Source organism: Molothrus aeneus, chromosome 1 (genome assembly GCF_037042795.1).
Source record: "Molothrus aeneus isolate 106 chromosome 1, BPBGC_Maene_1.0, whole genome shotgun sequence".
NCBI lineage: Eukaryota > Metazoa > Chordata > Aves > Passeriformes > Icteridae > Molothrus > Molothrus aeneus.
Window position 1 is genome coordinate 23,768,512 of NC_089646.1, and position 22,109 is coordinate 23,790,620.

A 22,109-nucleotide genomic window follows, 5' to 3' on the forward strand; every position below is an offset into this window, starting at 1 on the left:
GGATGTGATCACAGGGAAAGTTCCACTAAGCATCAGGCACCGTGTCTGTACAGTTATTTATGATCCCAGTGTCTGTACAGTTACTTCAGGTGAAAGCTTCATGGAAATAGTTGAAGAACTTCTCTACTAAAATGATGAATATTTTACCACTTGGGTAAAACTACTTTGGTTCTTGAAAATCTTTCTAATATTAAGCCTGTATAATATTCTGTTTCATGTAATTCTGATGCCAAGTAGGTAAGATTTTGAAAAGTGACTCTGGTACCTTGCATTTCTCCTTCTTCCGTTCCTTGCCTTACATGGGAAAGGTCAGTAACAGTTCTACACTGAACAGCAGTCATTTGTATTGTAATAGTGTCTGCATCAGTCCCTAGGTATGCTGATTATGTTAGGAGGAGAACTGATAAAAGAAGTAATAGAACTGCATGGCCAGCAGGTCAGGGGAGGTTACCCCCCTCTGTTCAGCTCTGCTCTTTTGAGATGCCACTTGGAGCACTGTGTCCAGCTCTGGGGTCCCCAGTACAAGAATGGGCCTGTTGGAGGGAGTCCAGAGGACTGTCACAAAAATGGTCAGAGGCCTGAAATACCTCTCCTATGAAGAAGTGCTGGAAGGCTTGGGATTGTTCAGCCCAGAAGCAGAGTAGAGAAGGCTCTGGGGAGACCTTCTTGCAGCATTTCAATAATTAAAGGGGGTTTTGTGAAAAGATAGAGGCTTTTTACCAAGGCCAGTTTTGGCAAGGCAAGAGGCATTGACTTTAAATAGAAAGAAGTAGGTGTGGATTGGACATAAGAAATATTTTATGATGGGGGTGGCAAGGCACTGAAGCAGGTTCTTCGAAGTTGGGGATGCCCCATGATTGGACAGGGCTTTGAGCTGCCTGGTCTACTGAAAGATGTCCCTGCCCAGGACAGAAAGGTTGGATATTTTGATCTCTAAAGATTCTTTCCAGTACAAACCCTTCTGTGATTAAAGCTAAGGTAATATTGGATTTCTTTAAAATCTTTATTCTCTTTCTGTTTTCTTTGGCTTGATACTCATCCTAAAGCCAAAAATCGTTATACAACAAGGTTGTGTTTCATTGTAATTACACTGGTGTCAAGAATAATCTTCCTTAATACAGACTGTATATGACATACTATAATTAAATTTTGTTATCCATAGCCTTTATGTAAATTGTTAAACTGTTTGTATGCACTGGAAAAAACAGCCAAATATTTCAGCAGAGGTGTTCTGGCAAAAGTTAAAAATACTTCTTCAAGTTATATGTTTGTTTAAATTAATTTTAGATTAGATCCAATATGTCTTTTGCCATTTCCCTGCCAAAGTCAGAATTTTGCTAGTGAGTATATTAGACATTTTATCAGAAGTTCAGCAGTTGCAGTTCTAATTTTCTGGTGTACATAAGATGCAAGTGACAATCCTTGTCACTGCAGTTACCTGAATGGCTCATTCTTAGTTAGCAGGGATGACTCTTGGGATTGTGGGGAGTCAGCACCATGATAAGCAGGGTGCTTGGACTAAAAAGAGTTAAATTGTTCCTGAAGTTGTCTCTCAGAAATGTTGTAAAATGCTTCTTAAATGCTGTGTAGAAAACATACTTTGTTACAGGAATCCATCTCATTTTAGACACACAATGATCTCCCAGATTCTGTGTTTAGACCTTAAATGAATGTATTGCTTTGAAGGAGTGCTGACGAGTTAAATTACCTCTTTGTTAAAAGGAAATTGATTTGTTCATTCATCTGAAAAAAAATCAAGATCTCTTTGAAAGATCAGCAGGGTCACATTGTCATTTAGCTTTACAAGGAACAAAACCAGCACGTAAGAATGCCTCCAGGAAACAATGAAAGTACGTGCGTGTTTCTTTCTGGTCCAGTACATATGTGAACAATGCTCATCAAATGTCTCAGACAGTTGAATGTGCTTTCTTCACCTTCACTTGAAAACATGGAAACAGATAGTCCTTTCATGTAATCAGAGTATATTTTACAAAATTTCATCCATAGATATTAATGCTATTAATATACTGTGCTAAATAGAGATTTAGTCTAGTCTTCAAAGTGTAGCTTGCTTAAGTGTAAGTAGGGAACGCTGACAAAATTGCATATTCCTTGAAATGGTGTGCAGTCTTCTTTTCAGTGCTTTAAGTCACCTGGGTAATAATAGAGGAAATACAGTAAGTGTTGGTTATTTTATTCAGAACATGCAACCTGTGGAACTATCACAAATAGAATCTGCATAAAAAATACCGGTCCTCCCAGTAGTATTCTTATGAGCCAAAAGGCAGTGGTTGTGTAGGTGATTGTTGCTTTCCTCTGACATTCTCCAATACAGCATGTTTTCTGAGACTGGACATTGAAAAATCTAGATTTATTTGTTTCTTTACCTTTTTATTTTATTTGAAACACATTACTGATTATAAAAGCAGTAGGTTTTATGTTGAAACGTATTAACTTTAGATAGTCATTATTTCCAAATGAGACTGCATGCTTTTAGGAAGGAATGATGTTTGTTGTGTGCAGTCTTATTGCAGGTGCCTGACCTTGTGTAGCTATCCTTGCATTTGATGATTTACCATACAGGCCTCTTTCATATTTACAAGATCCGGTATGACCCTACAAACTGATACTCTTGCATATGAAACAGCTTCCTCAAACTGAGAAACTTCTGCTTCAGGAAGATGCCAAGGATTCTAAATGTATAAGGGGTTTTCAGATTTTAATGTGGAGTGTCCTCATGAGCATCCCTATGTTGCCATCCTGTTTAGTTTCACTTTCTGTGGATGTGCCTTGCAGACAGTAAATTTTGTTTTCAATTCTCAGTTAAACACCACTGAAAATGAAGTTGGTATTAAAGCTTTTGGCTGGCCATATTCTACCAGAGGTTCTCCAGAAGGTTGGCTTTGAGTCCTCATGCAGTTTCAAACTTGTTTACCTGTGCTAAGGTGAGCAAACAAACTTGAAAAATACATCCTGGACCCAGTCAAGGCCAGGGTCCAGGCACATTGCACCCTAGAGAGATTGATCAGTCAAGTTCCCATGAGGTTTTCTGTCGTTCTTTATGTTGCCACCTTCATCCCTCCTTTCATGTTCTGGCTGTGCTCTGTACCAGGACTGGTTGTCTTTACTCTCACTTTTTCTAGGCATATCAATCTGACAGAAATATACAAATTTCTTCAGACTTTCTGCCCCATACAGCATCAGTCTGTGAGTCCCATCTGTCCCCAGCTCTATGAACTGTTGCCTTGTAACTCTTGTGGGTGGTTTCTCTGTAGTTTTTGACTATTGAATCTGATTTCAGAGAGAACACACATTTGTCTTCAGCAGCAACTCAGCTCAGTTCAGCTCATCTCACAGCTAAGCAAAGTGTGTTTGGATGTTTTTTGCAGAGAGGTTCCCATCCTCTGGGCATGATGTGTGTGTGAGGGTAGGGAGAAACCAGAGAAGCACTACGGTGACTGGAGTGTGTTCACATGCTGCCAGCATGGGAGGTGCTGCACTGCTTAAGAACATTACCAGTCTCTGGTTCATATTCTTTAGTTTCTCACTGATGCTAAGTGTCCTGTGAGTCATCAGCTGCTGCTGCTTCTTTATACAGGTGCTGAGTGACACTTGTTCACTTCTTTGTGATGAAAAGTGATGCTATCAGCATTGGCCTGTAACACAAAAGTCACTTTTGTAGATCCTTAATAAACTGACAGGTTTTTTTATGCACTTTACCTAAAGTGTACTGTTACTTTAGTTAGTGGAACAGTCTATAGTGAGCTTTTTATACTAAAACAGTGTGCTTGGGATTGAAATGCCAGAACTGTCTGTAGCCTGACTTAATCTAATAAAACAACAAACATTTCTTTTTCTGCTTCTTCACCTTTTGATCTAGATAGAGAAGGGCTTAGGGTCCTAGTGTTGGTAGACTAGGTACAATTCTTTAAGATTTTAGATTTGAGTAGTCTACATAACCTAAAGATTGAAGAGCTAGCCCTAAAAAAGTTCTGCTGTATTTTATGCCTGGAACCTAAAAATACCATTAAGAATATCTTCACCTGGAGGGTGGTTGAGCACTGGAACACACTTCCAGGGAGTGGTCATGGCACCAAGCCTGACAGAGTCAAGAAACTTTTGGACAACACTCTTAGGTACATGGTATGAGTCCTTAGATTGTCCTGTGCAGGCCTGGGATTGGACCTCGATGATCCTTGTGGGTCCTTTCCAACTCAAAATGTTCTATGATTCTGATTTCTCTCATATCACTGACTAAAGTACAGCAAATTAAATTACTAATAATTTTAATTAATAATTAAATTATTAAGGCCGTGACAGACACTTGCATTGGGAACAACTCCAAAGTGTTACCTGAATTTCACGGAACTTTGAGGGTTTTGTTGTTGTTTTTTAAAAAAATTTCTACAGACATGAGACCCTGGAAAGAATTTTGAAATTAATTCACAATTACAGGTGAGGCCAATGGATGTTCCAGAGCATAATTATAGAATGATGATTCTTTTGTTCCATCCTACTGAATTGCTGTTCACTAAAGGGGAAAAAAAAGTATACACCACAACAGATTGCTCCTTTTAACTTGTGCTTCTGGATTTTTTCTCCCTGACTACCTGCAGGAATGCAGTTTTTGTCCAGCTATCACAATGTACCTTTGGTTTGGCTGCATAGTATCTTATCTCTCCTGACATGTATGTTTTTACCTAAAACACAGTGGATTTACCACATTTCATTAAAATGATGAATGCAAGTATTGTAGACAGCACAGTTAAAATTAATGTAGCTATTACTTCAGCTACATCTAAACATTTTTTTATTAAACTGCTTCTAGTCAATGCTGCAGCTGGCCCAGTTGCATCCCTTTAAATGCAACAGTGCAAAGAAAACCAAAGCCATTCTTAAAATCCTTTTTACTCCACAAACTACAGTTGTGAAAGAAGCGTGTCTGAAAGAAAATACTCCACCTGGATGAAAGTCTTTATGGCTGAGTCAGTAAGCCAGAGTCTCAAATTACTAAATTGAGCAATAATTTTAACCTTCAACTTGTGGGTACATATGCTAGCATAAAGAGATTGTAACCTAAGTTGCTAGACTCTCTATCCCACAAGCATATAAATGAGGAAATAATTAATTCTCTCACTAGCCCACACTATGTTTTATTCAAGTCAACTCTCAACATTTTTGCCACTTTTCAACCTTGGTATTTAAAGCATAGAGAATGTTATATTGGTGATCATTGTATGAAGGGTGAGATGTTGGCATAGCAATTATTTTTTTTTCTGCATTTTGATGTGTAAAATGTAACAAGAGTTTGATAATGTTAAGTCCTATTCACAGAGGTTTAAAGTGGCAGAGACACTTTCATTATTTCCTGTTGATGACTTAGAACTTTTGGCACAAACCTTAGCATATTTCAGTGTGTGAAAAAAAAAACCCTAAACACCACCAGTCTTTTATATAACCAGTTCTCAAGCTTTACAAGTGCATTTGTTACCAGACTTTGCAGAAAAGTTGTCCCAGATACAGGTATCCAGAGAGAACAATTTGTAATTAATTAAAATTTGACAAATCTTAAATCTTGACTATAAACATGTAAAAATTAGATTTAGCCTTTTCTGCTGCATCTTAATTACAGGCATCTGTGCCATCCATATGTAAAATAGGCATGTACATTTGAGTGCTTCGTTCTTAGTTTTGTCTTCTTGGTAAAGTGAGATTTCTTTTTTTCTTTTTAAAACTTTGTGTAGAGGGGAAGTTTTTTTAAACTTTTTAAGAGAGGAAGAAGAGCTCTACTGAGGGCTTTCTCTGCTGTTTCTGGGCGACAGCCTGGTACTCTGGCAGTTCTTGAACATAACTTTTGACTTGCTTTATTTGTGTTAGTCTGTCCCAGAAGTGAGGATTAAAATTATCAACATCATAATGTGACACTCATCCTAAGCATACAGGTCATGAGGCTTTCTCCTAAACCATGAAGTTGTTTGTGGTTCCCTTCTGCAAAAAATATTATTTATAATGTAGGACAGACTCTGCAGTAAACAGTTTAGAAACTCAGCTTTTAAAAATGAGCTGTTTAACTGTGTATCCAAAGCAAATAAAATAGCTACCTTTTGAGCTAACTGTGCTTGAAACAGAAGATGCTTTTAGAATACAATTTCAAAGTATTTCATAGTTTCATCAAAAGCCAGGTAAAAACAAGTATGTTTGATATCTTTTTATCCTTTTTCAAATTTTTACTAATTTGTTATCACTTGTCTTTTGAAGGGTTTAGAAGCCATGTAATATACACTAATTTTATTTAACATATTATATTTTAATAATATTAAGATTTAAGTATGAGGAGCTACGTAGTCTTTGATCTTGGCTCACTTAGCTTTTTCAGAAGAATATTCTTTTAGTTTACATGACAAACTACTAAAGAAGTAGTTTTTAAGGTTTTAAATCTGCAAATTGTTCTTAAACTTTTTAAGGTTAAGCTGTGTAATTATGAAGTGTTACATGTAAAAAAAAAAAAGTTGCACATGATTATTCGCTTCAATCCTGATCATTGCTCATTATATAAACACTAGGTTTTTTTGGTGCAAGAAATATATAGAATTTTCTTCTCATTGTTAAACCTGAGTATTTTGTTACTGGTTTTGATAGATTTTCTAAGTAGTGTGATGCAGTACAGTCTGTCTCCCTTTTTTTCATTTCCTAAGGTTTAGAACAGCTGCTGTATCAACACGTGCCAGTCCTCCATTCAGTAAGAAATTCTGTTTTAGTATTAAAGCAATTAAAATGTAAATTGAGAAAAGATATGGAGTGTCATGAAAGACTTTTGTGTTCAATATGTGGTTCCTAAATGAGTGCTAGATGTATGATGTTTCCAAAATAATTACCTGATCCCCCTTATACAATATTTTACTATTTTTGACAAATTTCTAGCAAGCACCTAGAAAGGAAGAACTCCTTCTAAAATCCTATGATGTCATTGCTGTTCTTCTTCAGACTCACTTCTATGATGATGCCCATGGAAAAATCAATAGTAACTGGGCAGCTGCCCTCAGAATCTCATTGCTTCCTTGCTCTACTCATGTCTTTCTTTATCCACTTTTATCATCTTGTACTCAATTGTCAAGCTCCTATAAGAGTGGCTATCTCTTTGTTAAATTTTTATAGAGCTGTGACACCAAGTGTTGCTAATAAGCCATAGAAATTACTGTTCTTTGCTAAGGCAGAGAAATGTGATGGCCCCGATGGAGTTTATATGAATCTTCCCTAACACTTTAGGGTGGTTTTTGGGTTTTGTTAGGCTGGAACTTCTATTTGGCAATACAGTAATAAATATACTCTCAAAATTAGAACTTGATGTTTGGAATTCAGAACTAATATGGGAAATATTTTTCAAACATTACATTTAGTTTTTCCTGAGTTCTTTGGTGTAAAATGATGTTTGTGGTTATGATAAATGATAGAAGGTTATGCTAAAGGCCATGATAGAGTCTTTCTGTTAGCACTTGAGAGCTTGACAATTCAGTGAATAGATCTCCCTACCGAAAATATAATCTTGTATTTGTCCTGTAAAATTCTATTCAAGTCTCATTTTATTTAGATAAAATATTAGAAAATTTTCTTTTTTGTGTGGTCATTTTTTCCCACTGTGATGTGGACACTAAAAAATAGCCTAAGAATTTTAAATGCAGGGTTTATACAAAGAGGGAAGCAAGACCAGTGACACTGATACTGCACACTACCCATGTGAGCCCAGGAGCTGCTGAAACTGCTTTAACAACACCTGAGTTCAGCTCTCCAGGTCTCTGAGGCTGACTGGCTGATAACCTTCCAGACACTTCCCTGCCACCTGTGTCAGAGGCAATGTATGTGTTATATGCCCTTCACCTCTAAAACCACAAAATGACAGACTGAAAACGTGAACCAAGTTTCCTTTCCCTGAATGTCTGGTTCCATCTTTGCTCATTAACTTTCTGTTCTCTGAGAATGTAACAGGTTGGAACCTCTTCATGAAAGATAGATAACTACACTAAAAGGCATCAGACAGGGCCCCTTTCAGCCATTCTCAGGTCAGAATTTTGTTGCATCAGCTGACATTTTGTCCTTTTTCTCCTTCAGTTGAGGCAGAGGCTGCTTTGGTGGTGGATGCAGGGGGGCTCTTTGCTGAAAGATGAACTGATGACTGTAAATGGGCAGATCTTGAATATTTTACAGAAGGGCACTCATCAACTACAGCAGCTTGAGAGAGGCAGCAGCTGTCACATCTTTCTTTCTTCTGGACTTCCAAGCGTGCTGGGAGCCAACTGTTAGAGCCAGGGTACAGAGACAGCTTCTCCCTTGTCTTTCTGTGTTTCTGCTGACCTGTTTAATCACAGTTCAGAAAACAAAAAATACTACTGTGTGCCCCACCAAATTTCCAAAGCATAAAAGGCTAATAGTGCTTATTGTAGTGTTAAAAATTAAAAATTTTGTGGATACTGTATGAAGGTGACAGACATTTATGTAGTTTATCACATCATGTGTTTTAAGTAGAGAATCGTTTTCTGGATTAATTTTGACCTGTCACTTCTCTCCTTCCATTCTTCCAGAGATCAGTTTCTTGCTATCACATTAAATATAAACTGTTTGCCATCACCTGAAGGGCCTTCATTGACTATCCCCATTCTATCATCTTTCATTTTATTTTGATAATGTGATGGCTATATTTACATTAGCCTTTGCTAAATTTTCAATACCTCTGCATTCATTCTTGGTTTTGTGTTGGAGTTCACTTGTGTCTTTTCAAAGCCATATCATAGCTCTGTCTCATAATCCTTCTTAAAATTCTCCCTTTCCTTTGGCTGAGATTCAGTTCCCTTGGAGTCTGATCCTTTTATACAAACAAGTTTTTTACTCTTTCAATTTCATTCACCTTTCTGTATTATGTCTTTGTCATATTTAGCCCTTTATTGGACGCATAGGCTGTCAGCTTTTTTAAAGAAAGCAGATGTCAGTGCTGTTTTCAGTGACTTACATGGTGCAGTCTGCAAATTCCTAAAATTTCTGGATGACATGATAATGTACATAATAGTCCAAGCAATGTGCCTACATCTTTTATATTAGTAGTCACTGATGACAGTCCAACATGCTAATATATCCATACTGCATCAAAAGTAAATAAAGTTTATTCAGTGTACAAAAGAATTAATAATTTTTGCCTTTTATGCACAAAAATGACTTGAGCTTTTTAGCTCACCCCATAGAGACCCTCACTTCTCCCATGCATTTCCATGCCCCTGCCTAAATCCATTCAGATCTCATCTTCACATCTCAACAGAACCACCCTGTCCCAGATTTCTCTCAGGTGCCTGGAGGCACCATCTTATCTCCTTCCACTCTCAGTGTTCTCATTTATCCCTACCCAGGTTTGTTTAATGTTCCAGTTTGGGCAAGAAGCGGCATGTTATGCAGCTGATGCAAGTTATCTGTGTGCTAATTTCCAGAAATAAATGCATGGAAATCAGTGCCGTTACGTTCTAATTTCAAATGATTTTTGCTTTTCTTAGTGTTACAGCCATTAGTGGGATCTTCATTATTGATTTCCATGGTGATTCTGATATCTTTTAGGCCTTTGTTCTCATTAATTTAGTTTATAGTCTTGAGAGCTACTGGTGGTAGATAGGGATTGACAGATAATACAGTACCACAAACTAATCTTGTTAAACTTAAGTGAAATCATTCTTTCAAGTTATTCCTGTGATCCTGACTGTTGAATGTTATAAAAATAAAAGTGTAGAACTTTTCTTCATAGACTAAAGGGTTTATAGACTAAAGCCTGAAACTACCCAGTATGTAGAGTAATGCATCTAGTTTTGCATCTGAAAGCACATTAATTTATGGCACTGAGAGTTGTGACATAGTAATGTCAACATGCAGTGACTTTCTTGAAGAATATAAATATTATATCTGTGTAGTACCTGCATGTTTATATTTTAAAATAAGTCAATGACAGGATACTGCAGAATCTGTAGTGTGATTGAATAATCTAGGTTTTGGTTTGTGGATACAACTAGAAATATGAAGGATGTCCATTTGCATTTGGATGAGTGCCTACTCGGTTCTTCTTTAGGTGACTCTGGTCTCAGACAACATGTTTAGTACATGGAGACAGCTGCTACAGCAGAGTCATTGCTACCTCACAACAGCTCAAAATAAGGGTTGCCTTACCAAAATGTTGTAGGACAAAGGATTAAAATGAAGGCCACCAAGGCCACCTCCCTCCTTCTTGAACAGACCTGACCATGCTGATGAGGCGACTGGTGACAACAGCTCTGGGGAAACAAAAGTGTCACTGCAGCTGTTCATCAGGCTTCCTCAACTGCTTTTAGTGTAAATTTTATCAGCATCCTGATTCCCTTGGATTCTCTGCAGCTCTAGATCCCTTGGATTCCTCTGTTTTGTCCGTCTACGAGGCTGGAGAGGCACCAGTAACTGTGTTGGAAAGCCAGTGTAGAAATAGTAGCTCTGAGATAGTCCCAGCAAGTTGAATTTAAGGTACTGGGCAGCTCCTCCCTGTCTGATTTTATGTGCACAACATAGTCTCAATCCCCTAACCTGCTATGCCTGGCATATTTGGATCCCTGTGTGTGCTTTGTGGGGTGAAAGGTCTGGCATGGAGCAGTGTGGATGGGATGACTCATGCTCAAAAGGGACCTCCTAGAAGGTTCACTGTGCTACCAGCTGCAGCCGGTGCTGACTCCCCTGTCTGTGCCCAGACATAAACCAACATGTGCTCTCTGCAGCTGCACATCCAGATAAGCTCCTGCTGTCCTGTGTCATGAGCAGAGATGCTCTCTCTGCCCTGTCTTTTTGCAGCTTGATCTGCTTGGTGCCTCCATCAGGTAAAGGTGAGAGGCTGGGGAGCACAGCAGCTGGAAAGTACTTCAGACTACTGTAAGGTGCAGTTGGTTTGTGCCAGTACAAATGCCAGATGTTGTGTGGACCCATTCATTGCAGATCTAAGTGTAAGGGGCTAGGTGTTTAAAAGAGTCTGCTTAGCAGAGCTGTTAAGATGAGGCCATGGTAATTCCTGAGTTCATGGGCATTCATCTTACTGGCACAGAAGGGTGCTGTGTACATCCACCTATACAAGCTCAGGTGCTTCAAGCATATTTTAATATGATTTTCTTTAATTAAAAGTTAAACTAATGTCTGCTTTATTGCATATTTTTGAAGAATTTTTCTTCCTTGTGTAAGAATTTTGCTTTAGATTTATTCTGTTTTTGAAGTAACATCTAATTTTTAATTCATTTCTCATTCATGGAAATTCAGTGTTCATGCCAGTCTTCTAATACAGGTCAATATCAGCCATTTCTTTTCCATAGGTTTAAAGAGTGTAGGTAGTGAAGATATTTGCAGAGGGAGGGAGATCCACAATTTATCAGGGAAATGATCTGTGAAGAATTGGGAATTGGTGTGCATTACCTAGAAAGATTTTAGCCATTCATGAGGAGAAGTACATAGGCCCTATGTACTTCTTCTTCACCTGTCTATTTACAGTGCTCTGCATTCTTTCTTTTCATCTAGGAAAAAGTATTTTACAGAATAACTGGAATGTTTTTTGTCTTTTTTAGGCTGTGAAGCATGTTACAGAACCGTACAACAAGTGGATGAAGGGGAAAGGAAGTGCCATTGATAGCTAGGACAGCAACATGGGAAATACAACCACCAAATTCCGCAAAGCTCTTATAAATGGAGATGAAAACTTGGCCTGCCAAATCTATGAGAGCAACCCTCAACTCAAAGAAACTCTTGACCCAAATACTTCTTATGGAGAAACGTATCAGCACAATACTCCGCTCCATTATGCTGCTAGGCATGGAATGAATCGTATCCTGGGGTAAGCAGCATTTGAAATTTGGCTTGGCTGTGAAAAACTGACCTGAAAATGCAAGTGTCAGCCAGGTTATAAACACCTGGTGTGTGTGTGCATAGGTGTACACATGTACGTGCATGTGTGTGTTGCACAGACAGAATTTGTAACAAGTTCGAGTAGTAATAGAAAACAGGCAAATTATTCTGTAATCACAGGCTGATAAACAGTCTTTAATTTTATTTCAATATCTGTTCCTTTCTTGTAAAATTAGTCTTGGGCAGTTTTAGCTTGTTTCCTTAAGACTCCTATATTATTGTTCTTTGAAAATAGTGACTGTTCCACCATTCTTGATGTGTTTTCCTGTCTTTAAATAATCTGTTTGCAAAGCTTTGTGGATATTACACTGAGTGTAACTACTTCTAGATAGTACAATATAGATTTATTCTTGTGTTATTCAGGCAGCTGTTATTTTTTGAGTTGTATAATAATAGTGAACATTAATATCTTGATAATGAGTAAGTTTATTGTTGCTGCAGTCAACATGAACAGCAATCCCTTATATTAGCTATTTCCATTATTTTGTATTTTTGTCAGTGCTCTAAGATCAATTAAAGATTAACATCTTACCCATCTCCAGACATTGCAGACACAAGCTATTCTCATCTAGTATTTTGTGAAGGTAGTACCAGGCAGACATTGCTAAACCTCTTCTTCAGTAAGCATTATTAGAGAGAATTTCATAAATATCCTCTTCTTCATATTAGGAAACAGAACCAAAAGAAATACTAAACTGTGTTATTGGTAATATTCTTTTCATTTTTGTGTTTATGTCTAAATGGGCCTGTAGTATTCATAAGCCTTGTTTTTACCTTGTATGCTGTAACTTTACTAGCTTTCTGGCCTCTCACCATAAATTTTTCCTCAGTGTTCTAGATTCATCAGATTTTTATTTTATAATTTCTAATTTACTTCAATTTTGGCTAAATATTTTTCTCTTCTTCCCTATGTATTCTGTATTTCTATTTTTAATTTGTTTTCATTTCATCACTGAAACTTTTTTGTTTATTTTTCCTCTCATTCCTTATTCCTGAATTATAGAAAAGAGTTAACTAACATGAATATATTTTTTTAATAGTGCCCAGTTTTTACTTACACTTTCCATATGATTTTTTTCCTCTGAGATTTTCAGATTTCTCTCAAGAAAATAGGTCTTAAGAAATTATAGCCTCATTGAGACAACAAGGACACATGAAATTGCTCATATGAAAAGAAATAGTCATAATTACTGACTTCTGAGCAGTGCGTCAGTTAATTCATATTGCATCATTATGATGGAGTCTCAAATAACTGCTTTGTATTTTTTTTAATTTTTAATTTTTTTTTAAGACTCTAAAAAGTCTTTTAGAAATGCCATTGTGCTACTAGCTACATAGGACCTTCAACATCTAAGTCTCACAGGAGAACTTTTTTTTTTTCACACTTTGCAAACTAATGATCAAAAGAATCATTCTTTTACCTTGTTTGAATCAAGGGTTTGTAATACATTTTTTGTCCCCAAACATGAGGTAGGTGCCTTTATCTGCTGGAGTCTGGTTCTGTAAACCCAGACTGTTAGAATTGTAGCACTTGTGAGGAACAATTTACTGAAGTTTTTTTATTTTTAATTTTTCTGATGTCTTTCTAAGGGCTTCTCTTTAAGATGTGCTACACATAAATGTTTATCTTTTTATCTAAATAAAGTAGTAAAAGTGAATAAATATAAGCCTTACAGTGTGTCTGTTTGCTAAGTTGATAGCAGAAAGGGCACAAGTGCTTTGGAGTTAAGCTGCTTCTTTTTGATGCAGAAAGTCCTGCATATGTCAGGGGTTAAATGAGCTGATTTTTGAAAGGAGTGCTTTGGTGTACTGATAAAGTTCAGTGCCTAAATATAAATTAATTCTAATTTCTTTGTATTTTGAGAGAAATTTACAATTATGAGACGTCCATAGTAGTATAATATTTTTTGTTTATCTTTTCATAAAACATTTTAAATACTGGGAAATCTGTAGCACCACAACCTGCAAGCTGTAGCATTTACTTGCATGCACACCATATAATTCAGTTTTTCATTATAGGCAATAGTATTATTGTGGGTGGATATGAACTGACGTGTTTACAGTTTACTGTGTGAGATTATCTCAAAATAGAGTAGTGTGATGCAGTTGCTGGTACACCTTTTGCATTACAGAATGCATTGAGAGAGATATTTTGGGATGTTTAGAAATACCCTATCTGGCAGTGCTGAGGGTGGTGTGACTGGCCAAAGGCACAGTGAAAGCAGAGGCACCAAGTTTGCAGTGAAAGGGACTTGGGGACATCCTGCTGCTGTGATCTCAGAAGGAAAGAACCAAGAAGCTGGAGAAGAGGTGAAAGGGTCACAAAGCAAAACTGCCAACCTGCACAAACTTGACTTAATCCAGCATGAAGTCTACTGGCAGAAACTTAAGCCAACAAAAATTTCTCAATGGTTTCGAGCTGCTCAGTTATTATGCAGCAAGTATCTGAGTCATCTGGCTGCTGCACTTTTCATCCAATATTTACAGCCCAGAAACAGGATCAAGATGTAAAAATTTGAAAATTTGCTGTTAATTTCTTTTCACAAGATCCAGCAAGATTTTGTTAAAATGCTAGGATCATTTCTTGATCATTTTAATGAGTATCATAGGAAACTTTAGTATACTAGGAATGTTGAAATAAAAACCAAAACATAGTCAACATTCCATTAATGTATAACTTGGTCTGCAGCCCTGAATAATGTTTACCTGACATACCAGTTTGTTTTAACATAGCATTTAATGTTTAAAACCCAAAAGTTGCTGACCACAGCTAATTAGCTCAAACAAGAATTTTCGAAGACTTGATCTCAGGCCAGTAAGCTCATCAGCAGAGAGGAGCCCCAAGGCTGGCACAGGATAACCCTCAGCCCCCATCTGTGGCACCTGTCAGAGGAGCTGGCAGAAGGGCATTGTCCTGGGTTCATGGGGCAAGGTTTTGGTAGCAGGGGGCTGTGAGGATGGCATCTGTGAGAAGAGAACAGAGTGCCCCACACCAGGCACAGTTGGTGTCTGCCAGCTCCAAACCTGCCCCACCCCTGGCCAAAGCTGAGACTGGTGATGCTGGTGGTACCTCTGCATACTTAGGAAAGGATGAAAAATGCTGCACAGCTTCTGTGAGAGAGGAGTGAAAAAAATGTGAGGGAAACAGCCCTGCAGAGAGCCCAGGCCAGAGAAGGAGGGGTAGGAGGTGCTCCAGGCACTGGAGCAGATTCCTCTGCAGCCCATGGTGCAGGCTGTGCTGAGGCTGGATGTCCTCCCACAGCCCCTGCACATCCATGGGGAGCAGAGAGGCACCCACAGCCCCTGGAGGACCCCACAGCAGAACAGGTGGATGTGCCCTGAAGGAGCCTGCAGCCCATGGAGAGCCCATGCTGGATCAGGCTCCAGGCAGGAGCTGCACAGCCTGTGGAGAGCAGCCCACACAAATGCAGGATTTCTGGCAGGACCTGTGAGCCTGTGGGGACCCACACTGCTGCTGTGTGTTTCTGAAGGACTGTACCCTGTGGAGGAACCCACACTGGAGCAGTTCATGAAGCACCCCACACAGGAATTCTGAGAGCTTTACACAACATCCACACTGGTCTCATCCCACTACAAACATTTATCCTGTTTCCCTATGAATTAAGGTCTTGACAGAAGATTCATATTTCAGAAGATAGTTTAAATTTCACTCCCCAAATGTGTATAAAAATATTACAGGCAAAGCACACTGGAAACATGTTTTCTTTAGAAAAGGCAGTCTTCAGATGATCAAGCACATCCAATGCCCTCAGGCTTTCTGTTTTTCTTTTTTGCCTAAGGGACGTTTTAGACCATCTGACTGCTTAGTTTGAAAGAATTGCTATCAATGTGGAAAGTTACTCACTAGAGTCTGGCTTTTGGTGAAGCACTCTGAGCTATGACAAGAGAACAGACTTTTCAGAGGCTGCTTGAGATGGAGTGACTGGAAATCACGAGGACTTGCTTGACGTTGAAAGGAAAAAAAACCCCTTAGATAAACTGTCATTTTGCAATATATGTGGTGTGACTTTCAGTTTTGCAGCTTTGCTGGGAAGCTTTTTGGACCAGTGACAGATTTTCCTCATTGTGTGTTTCATAGTGCTATATCTGAGCACTTTGTGGGTATTCAAGCCAAAAGTGGATTGTTGTAGCAGTGGCTGCTGGTCCTGGCCTGAAGAGGAGGGAGGAGGAGATGACAGAAACATGGAACTCTGGGGAGACAGGACAGGTTTACAAAGCTGATTTTTTCCTAGAACAAGAAAAACAAGACTTTCTTGTTACAGAGATTCTGGAAATTGAGGTGATTCTGAAACTAAAGAAAAAAAAATCAAACCCAAACCCACTTCTCTTAACATTCTTGATGTCTGCCATTCAGTAATAGTGGTCAAGCAACTCTGGCAATGAAAGCATAGCTAAGCCAGTCAGAGAGAAATGTTGGTAAATGTGCCTGGGATTTGTTCATAGGGAATATCTCTTGTTTCACTGCTATAATTTGGGAAGTAAGTTTCACTTCAGAAGAATGACAGAACATCAAAATAGTGGTGGTTTCCTCTAGGCTATGCATATCTTGCAATTTCAGCTACAGTCCCCCCTCTGTTCTGCCTGTTAAAGAGGTTTCAGTGAAGACTGGTCCAAGCAATTGTAATGCAATCAAAAAATGTATGCTGATATTTCCAGCATGTTATGAAGGATGAATTTGCCAGAAAACTTGTTGACCCCATAGGGAATGCTGCATTCGTCAGAGCACATTCAGGAATGTCTCTTCCCATGCCAGGTTTTGTTGGCTTTTCATCCATTTGCAGTCTTGTTGAAAATTAGATTTGGATTATTTTGAGGGACATGTGTGTAGACTGTTTTCAGAACAAGATTTCTCTGAAGTTTAGAGGATTTTTATGCTGCAAAAATAGATGTTAAGGAAAAGTATTGATGAAAACCCCGTTCTTTGCCGGTCATCTGGCTTTAGAGAAGTGCTGTAGTTGCTTGTTTTCTGATAAGGTTGAAGCTGCTCTGAATTTTTGATATTGTTTTTTTTCTGGAGATGGAAATTGAAAAGAGGCTACTTCACTGTTTTGACAGACAGAAGTTCTGTAAATATTTAAACTTTGAGATGCAAATAGATCTAAATGATTCATGCTGAAATCTTCAGAAAGATGCTAAAATTCATCTTTTTTCTTTATTAAATTTCTGAACATCTATTCAATGCTTTGACAGTAAGTCTAGTGTTCCTTTTTAAATTGCTTTCCTAACAGTACTTCTGATATAAATGTGAGCAAAAGAAAACTAATAAGGTTGATAGCAACTCTTTGTCCAATAAGGGCAAATGGGGAAAATGTGGGGTTATTAACCAAAACAACAGGATCCAGTGTAAGGAAATTTGTATTGAGTGTATGGATGTTTTCAAGTAGGTGGCTCAGAAAACAACTGGAGGAGTCTTTTTTTTTTCCTCCTTTTTTTTTTTTGTTTGTCATGTTAATTCTTTGAATTATTACATTTGCTTGGTGTTTTCCAATTTTAAAGCTCATTTGGAAGAAAAATCATGAAGGCATAATATTTGCCTAAGCTAGTGTCCTAAAAGTAGTTTTTTTAAGTTTTGGCATCTGATTTTAATACAAAAGAAAACCACCCAACTATATTCCCTTTCTCCCACATAACAAAATAATTCTGTTCTGGTTTAATAACTTAAAGTGTATGATACACTACTTCATCTGAATAATTTATGATATACAAAGGGAATGATCTGGACAATGTCATTGTCAAGATCATTCACTTTGAGTAACAGAAAGCAAGCTTGTTTTTAATTATCAACAATTATACGGATAACCATTTCAATCATACTTCTGTTTAAATTAATTTTATTCAGAAAAGTAAGTATGTCTCCACTGGAATTATTCATAATAGGTTACTAGGTCTCCTTTATAGTCAATATAGACATAGGTAATAAATCTAGTCAGAATAATTATTGAAGGCAACAGCACAATTCATGTATTGTGAAGGTGACCATAAAGTGTTCTAAATTAAGGGTGTGCCAGCAGTGCCTGTTTCTTCCCATTGATTCAAAGGGAATTTAAGAGAACTGGATCAGCTGTAGTTGTCTGCACTGTAAGTCACCAGAGCTAAGATGAATCTCATCCTACATTATACTAAATATGTAAAATTGAATAGTAAGCACCTGCAAAGTTGTAAATTGAAAACTTTTATGATTTTACAATATGAGACATGAATGCTTCTTGTGGGAGATACTGCTTGTGGTATAGTGTTAATGTTTTCCTTTGGTGGTGTGTGGTGACTGATCTGTGCAGTGTTTGGATCTGTCCAAGTGGGAGCATAGGTGTTTATCAAATTGCTTTGTTGTCATTGCACTCAGCTGCCAAATTGGTTCTGTAAGGTCCTTTTTAGATTAGTCATTTTGTGTTGTTGTGAGTCTTGGTCACCTTTCAAATTCATTGGAATATGAACTACTGAAGGGAGCTCTCGATTAGATGAAGGAGAATAATAAATTAAGAATATGATCTCACAGGGCTTTGTGGGCATGTTTATTAAGAACCAGGAGGACCAAGTGAATTGAAGTGCCCCTGATTTCAGTAGCAGAGCATCTGACAGGGTGGTAGAAAATAGTAATTTATAAGGTCATTTTCATCATAGTCAGTCTAAAAAGAAGTCAAGATGATGTACAAAGTATAAATAGGAAGCCTTAAAAAGTGATCAAGTTTTTACTGTGACTAAATCCTGGAGAAAACTGCCAAAGACAGAAAAAACCAGAGGAGACACTTAGAGGAGCAGCCACAGATGTGAAGTAGCAGCAGTAGCACTTGCTTTGTTCCTCAAAGGCTGCCACCCAGTTGGGCACTGTCTTCTAAAGTACAGTAAGGCAGGCTGAAAAACTCAGATGTTTATCTGACTGACTGTTGTTTTCCTTTCCCTAAAGCTGAAAATCTCAGTTATGAGCAGTTCTCACTGAGCAGACGTGCGTGGCCTCCCAAGGTATCTTCCCTGGTGTTCCTCATGACTTCCTCACAAACCGCAAAACAGAAAGTAGACTTTATTCTAATCACAATCTGACCTACAAACAGAGATCAAAAGCGAGTCAGCTGCTGTGTTTTTAGGTCTTAAAGCTGACTCTTTTCTGTCTGACTTTGATTATTTTAACCTTAGTAGGTTAAAGAGACATGATGCTTGTGAGTTTGTTGCTCACAGCGCAGCCTTTGCTCTCCAGCTACAGCTGCCACTCTTGAGTGTGTTATTGCTTCTTCTTCCTGCTAGGGTTTTTTTGCACCCAGAGGAAACTGTTCTAATTTTACTTTCCTTGGTGGAAATCACACATTGCAGAGTAAGACTGCTTTGTTAGTGATTGGTGAAATGAGATCTATTAATGCAGTACACTCTTAAAGGTTTCTTATTCTGTGTTGTCTGTTCTCCTTAGAGCCATTGTGAACATTTTACCACAGGCAAAGTAAAATTTTCTTTGGTTTATAGAGGAGTACAGCTTTGGTCCTTGCCAACCAGAATGACCACATCTTTATTTCAACTAATTTTGTTGCCAGGTAGAGTTTGTGACTCTGTTGAGTTGATTGGTAAATACTGAATCATTGTGTCAAATGGCTTCACTTCACCCTGGGGTTAGAGGCACATGTGCCTTCCTTACCAGAGAGATCTGTTGGCTCAAAAATTTCAGAAATAACTCATTAATTTTTATATCTAATTGCAAAATTCAAGCAAAATATTCAGTGACATTGTATATAGACACACCTTTCCTTTTGGCCAAGGTACAGATCATGGATGATTTGATTTTTTTTAATTCACACCTTTTTTTTCTATTTAGTGTAATAAAGTTACATCATTGGGACATGTAAGGAAAATAATCAGTGTCATTAAAGATAAAGTGACATACAAACTGAAAACCATTTTTATGGTGGGACATACAAACTGAAAACATTTTTATGGTGGGAGAGATAAAGATGAGATAATTTCTGTAATACATTTATGGTTTTTAAGAAATATAAATGATGCAAAGCTTATGGTATTCACTGTGTAATTTCTTCATTATTGCTATGTAAATAATATCAACACTAGATAGCATATTCTGCCAGGTCATTTACAAACATACAAAGATAGTTGTCCTGTGCAGAAATACAAATCTGTGTGTTTAAAAGGTGACAATGAGAACACTTGGTTGTAATTTCATGTTTATTATGTCATCTCACATTTGTTTGAGACCAATATAAAACTAAAAGTCAACATTTATGTGGGAAGAGAATTCAGACTGGATGGTCTCAGAAAAAATCTGTGTTCAAAGGAAGGATTTGGAGGCAAGGCTGGAAGGATGGCACCTAGGATTAATTCTAGCCATCAAGAGATGTATATAAGAAAGGGCCAGAGACAGAGATGCAAATCACACAGATTTTGCTTTACAAGGACTGTCACAAAGCTGCTGGTAAGCAGCCAGCTTCAGTGGAAGCCACTTCTGATTTGGCATTCAGCTCTATTTCTTTTGAAATCCCACTCAGAATATTGAAATAAAAGCCAGAAGAGGCATGGGATCTTGGAAACAGTATTACTGACTGTCCAAGGGAATGCTAAACTTAAGTAACTCATAAATAAAAACAATAGTGTTCTGGTTACAAGAAACTTACAGAAGTAATTGATACATTTTTGCATTAGGAATTGTTTAATCTCTGTTTTGGTGCTGCTGTTCCTCCTAACAGTCATAGGAACCATAAATAAAGCAGAATTTTTCTTTGGCCTGCAGTATAACAAATGTAAGGATTAATGTAAGAAATGCTTAAGAATCTTAGTGAAACGGAGAACTTTGAAGTACTAATAAATAACTTTCTAGCACTATATAATGAATAACAATAATTCTATTTACTGGATGTGGCTTTCAACATCAGGTAAAAACCAGTACTCTTCCCAAAATTATTTAAAACAGTAATGACTAAAAAGACTTATTCAAGTGGTTACGGGTACGCTGTGGTTGTTTTTCTTCAGTATATTTAGGAGAAAAGTACTTTTAGTGAAATAATCATAGTTATTCAAGGTTGAATGCCTCAGTATTGACCTACTGTGTTGAAAGCTGAATCATTCAATAATTGTATGAATTAGTTCATTGCAAATGAGTTTAAATTACTGGATAACATGACTTGGCTCTTCTATATGTTGTTGTAACTCATGATTTACCCATACTTCTCTTAATGCTCTTAAAATTTTTCTGTTAATATTAATATTTCACTTAAAGCTGTGAGCTTTAGGTTCATGCCTGCACTGGAGTTTGCAGTGTAACTTTGTTTAGCAAGCTGTACTTAAAAGAACTGTCTACTTTATACAGTATATGTCGGTGTTTTGCTTTCAAAAATTGTTAGTTTCACTGTCTTTCAGCATATTCAGACATGCTTTAGCCTCCAGCTTTAGCCTCCAACTAGTTTTATAATTTCATTTTACATCGGTTTTTAATTTTTATTTTTCTACACTTGAGTATATTTTTGTATGTTTTTTTATGCATACAAATAGAGCATAGAATCACATAATGGTTTGGATTGTAAGAGACCTTAAAGATATCTAGTTCCAGCAATGTGTATCTATATCTAGCTAAAAATATATATAGCATTTGTTTAGAGAGAGAAATGAACTGTAAATATGGTGGTTTTCATGCCCCAAACATCAAAGATTTTATCCAACCCTGAAGAAATAGTTGTGTTGTTAGTTTCCCCAAGTGAGGACATGTCCCAGTTGTTTATTATTCAAGTTCCCAGCCTTGTGATCTTGAGTTTCTTGCTGGTTTTTTGCAAATACAGATAGTAGTAGGTGTGAGTGTTACAGCCCATTCCTTTTTGTCACTTTTTCAACACTTTTATGATACTTTTGTCACCTCAAGTTTGGATTCTGCAAAGTGCTACAGATTGCAGCAAAATCTGGAAACTGCAACTAGAGTAAAGTCTGTCTGCCTTGTGGTTAAGTGATATTTCCCATAGGCAATGCATATTTTCACTCTTTCAGTACATTTCCAGGCAAAATTTAGCTTCTCATGCCTCTGAAGTTGTGAGCCAAATTGCAGGGATCTACAGCACTGCTCTGTCTTATGCACCAAATACCACTGTTAAAAATGGAACCTTGTTGAGTAATGAATCTGTGGATGTAAAATGTATTATTTGCCCATTTTTGAATACTAGTCATTTCTG

General features: G+C 37.5%; 1 protein-coding gene across 4 annotated transcripts in view; it reads left to right on the forward strand.

The window, feature by feature from the left end:
* Positions 1-22,109, forward strand: part of ANKIB1 (ankyrin repeat and IBR domain containing 1) — an 88,752-nt gene that overhangs the window by 20,937 nt on the left and 45,706 nt on the right. For all 4 annotated transcript variants that reach the window (XM_066553307.1, XM_066553333.1, XM_066553324.1 and 1 more), the window contains exon 2: positions 11,601-11,866. In XM_066553307.1, the coding sequence (XP_066409404.1) occupies positions 11,679-11,866 (188 nt within the window). In that variant the 5' untranslated portion in view covers positions 11,601-11,678. The remainder of the gene's footprint in view (positions 1-11,600; positions 11,867-22,109) is intronic.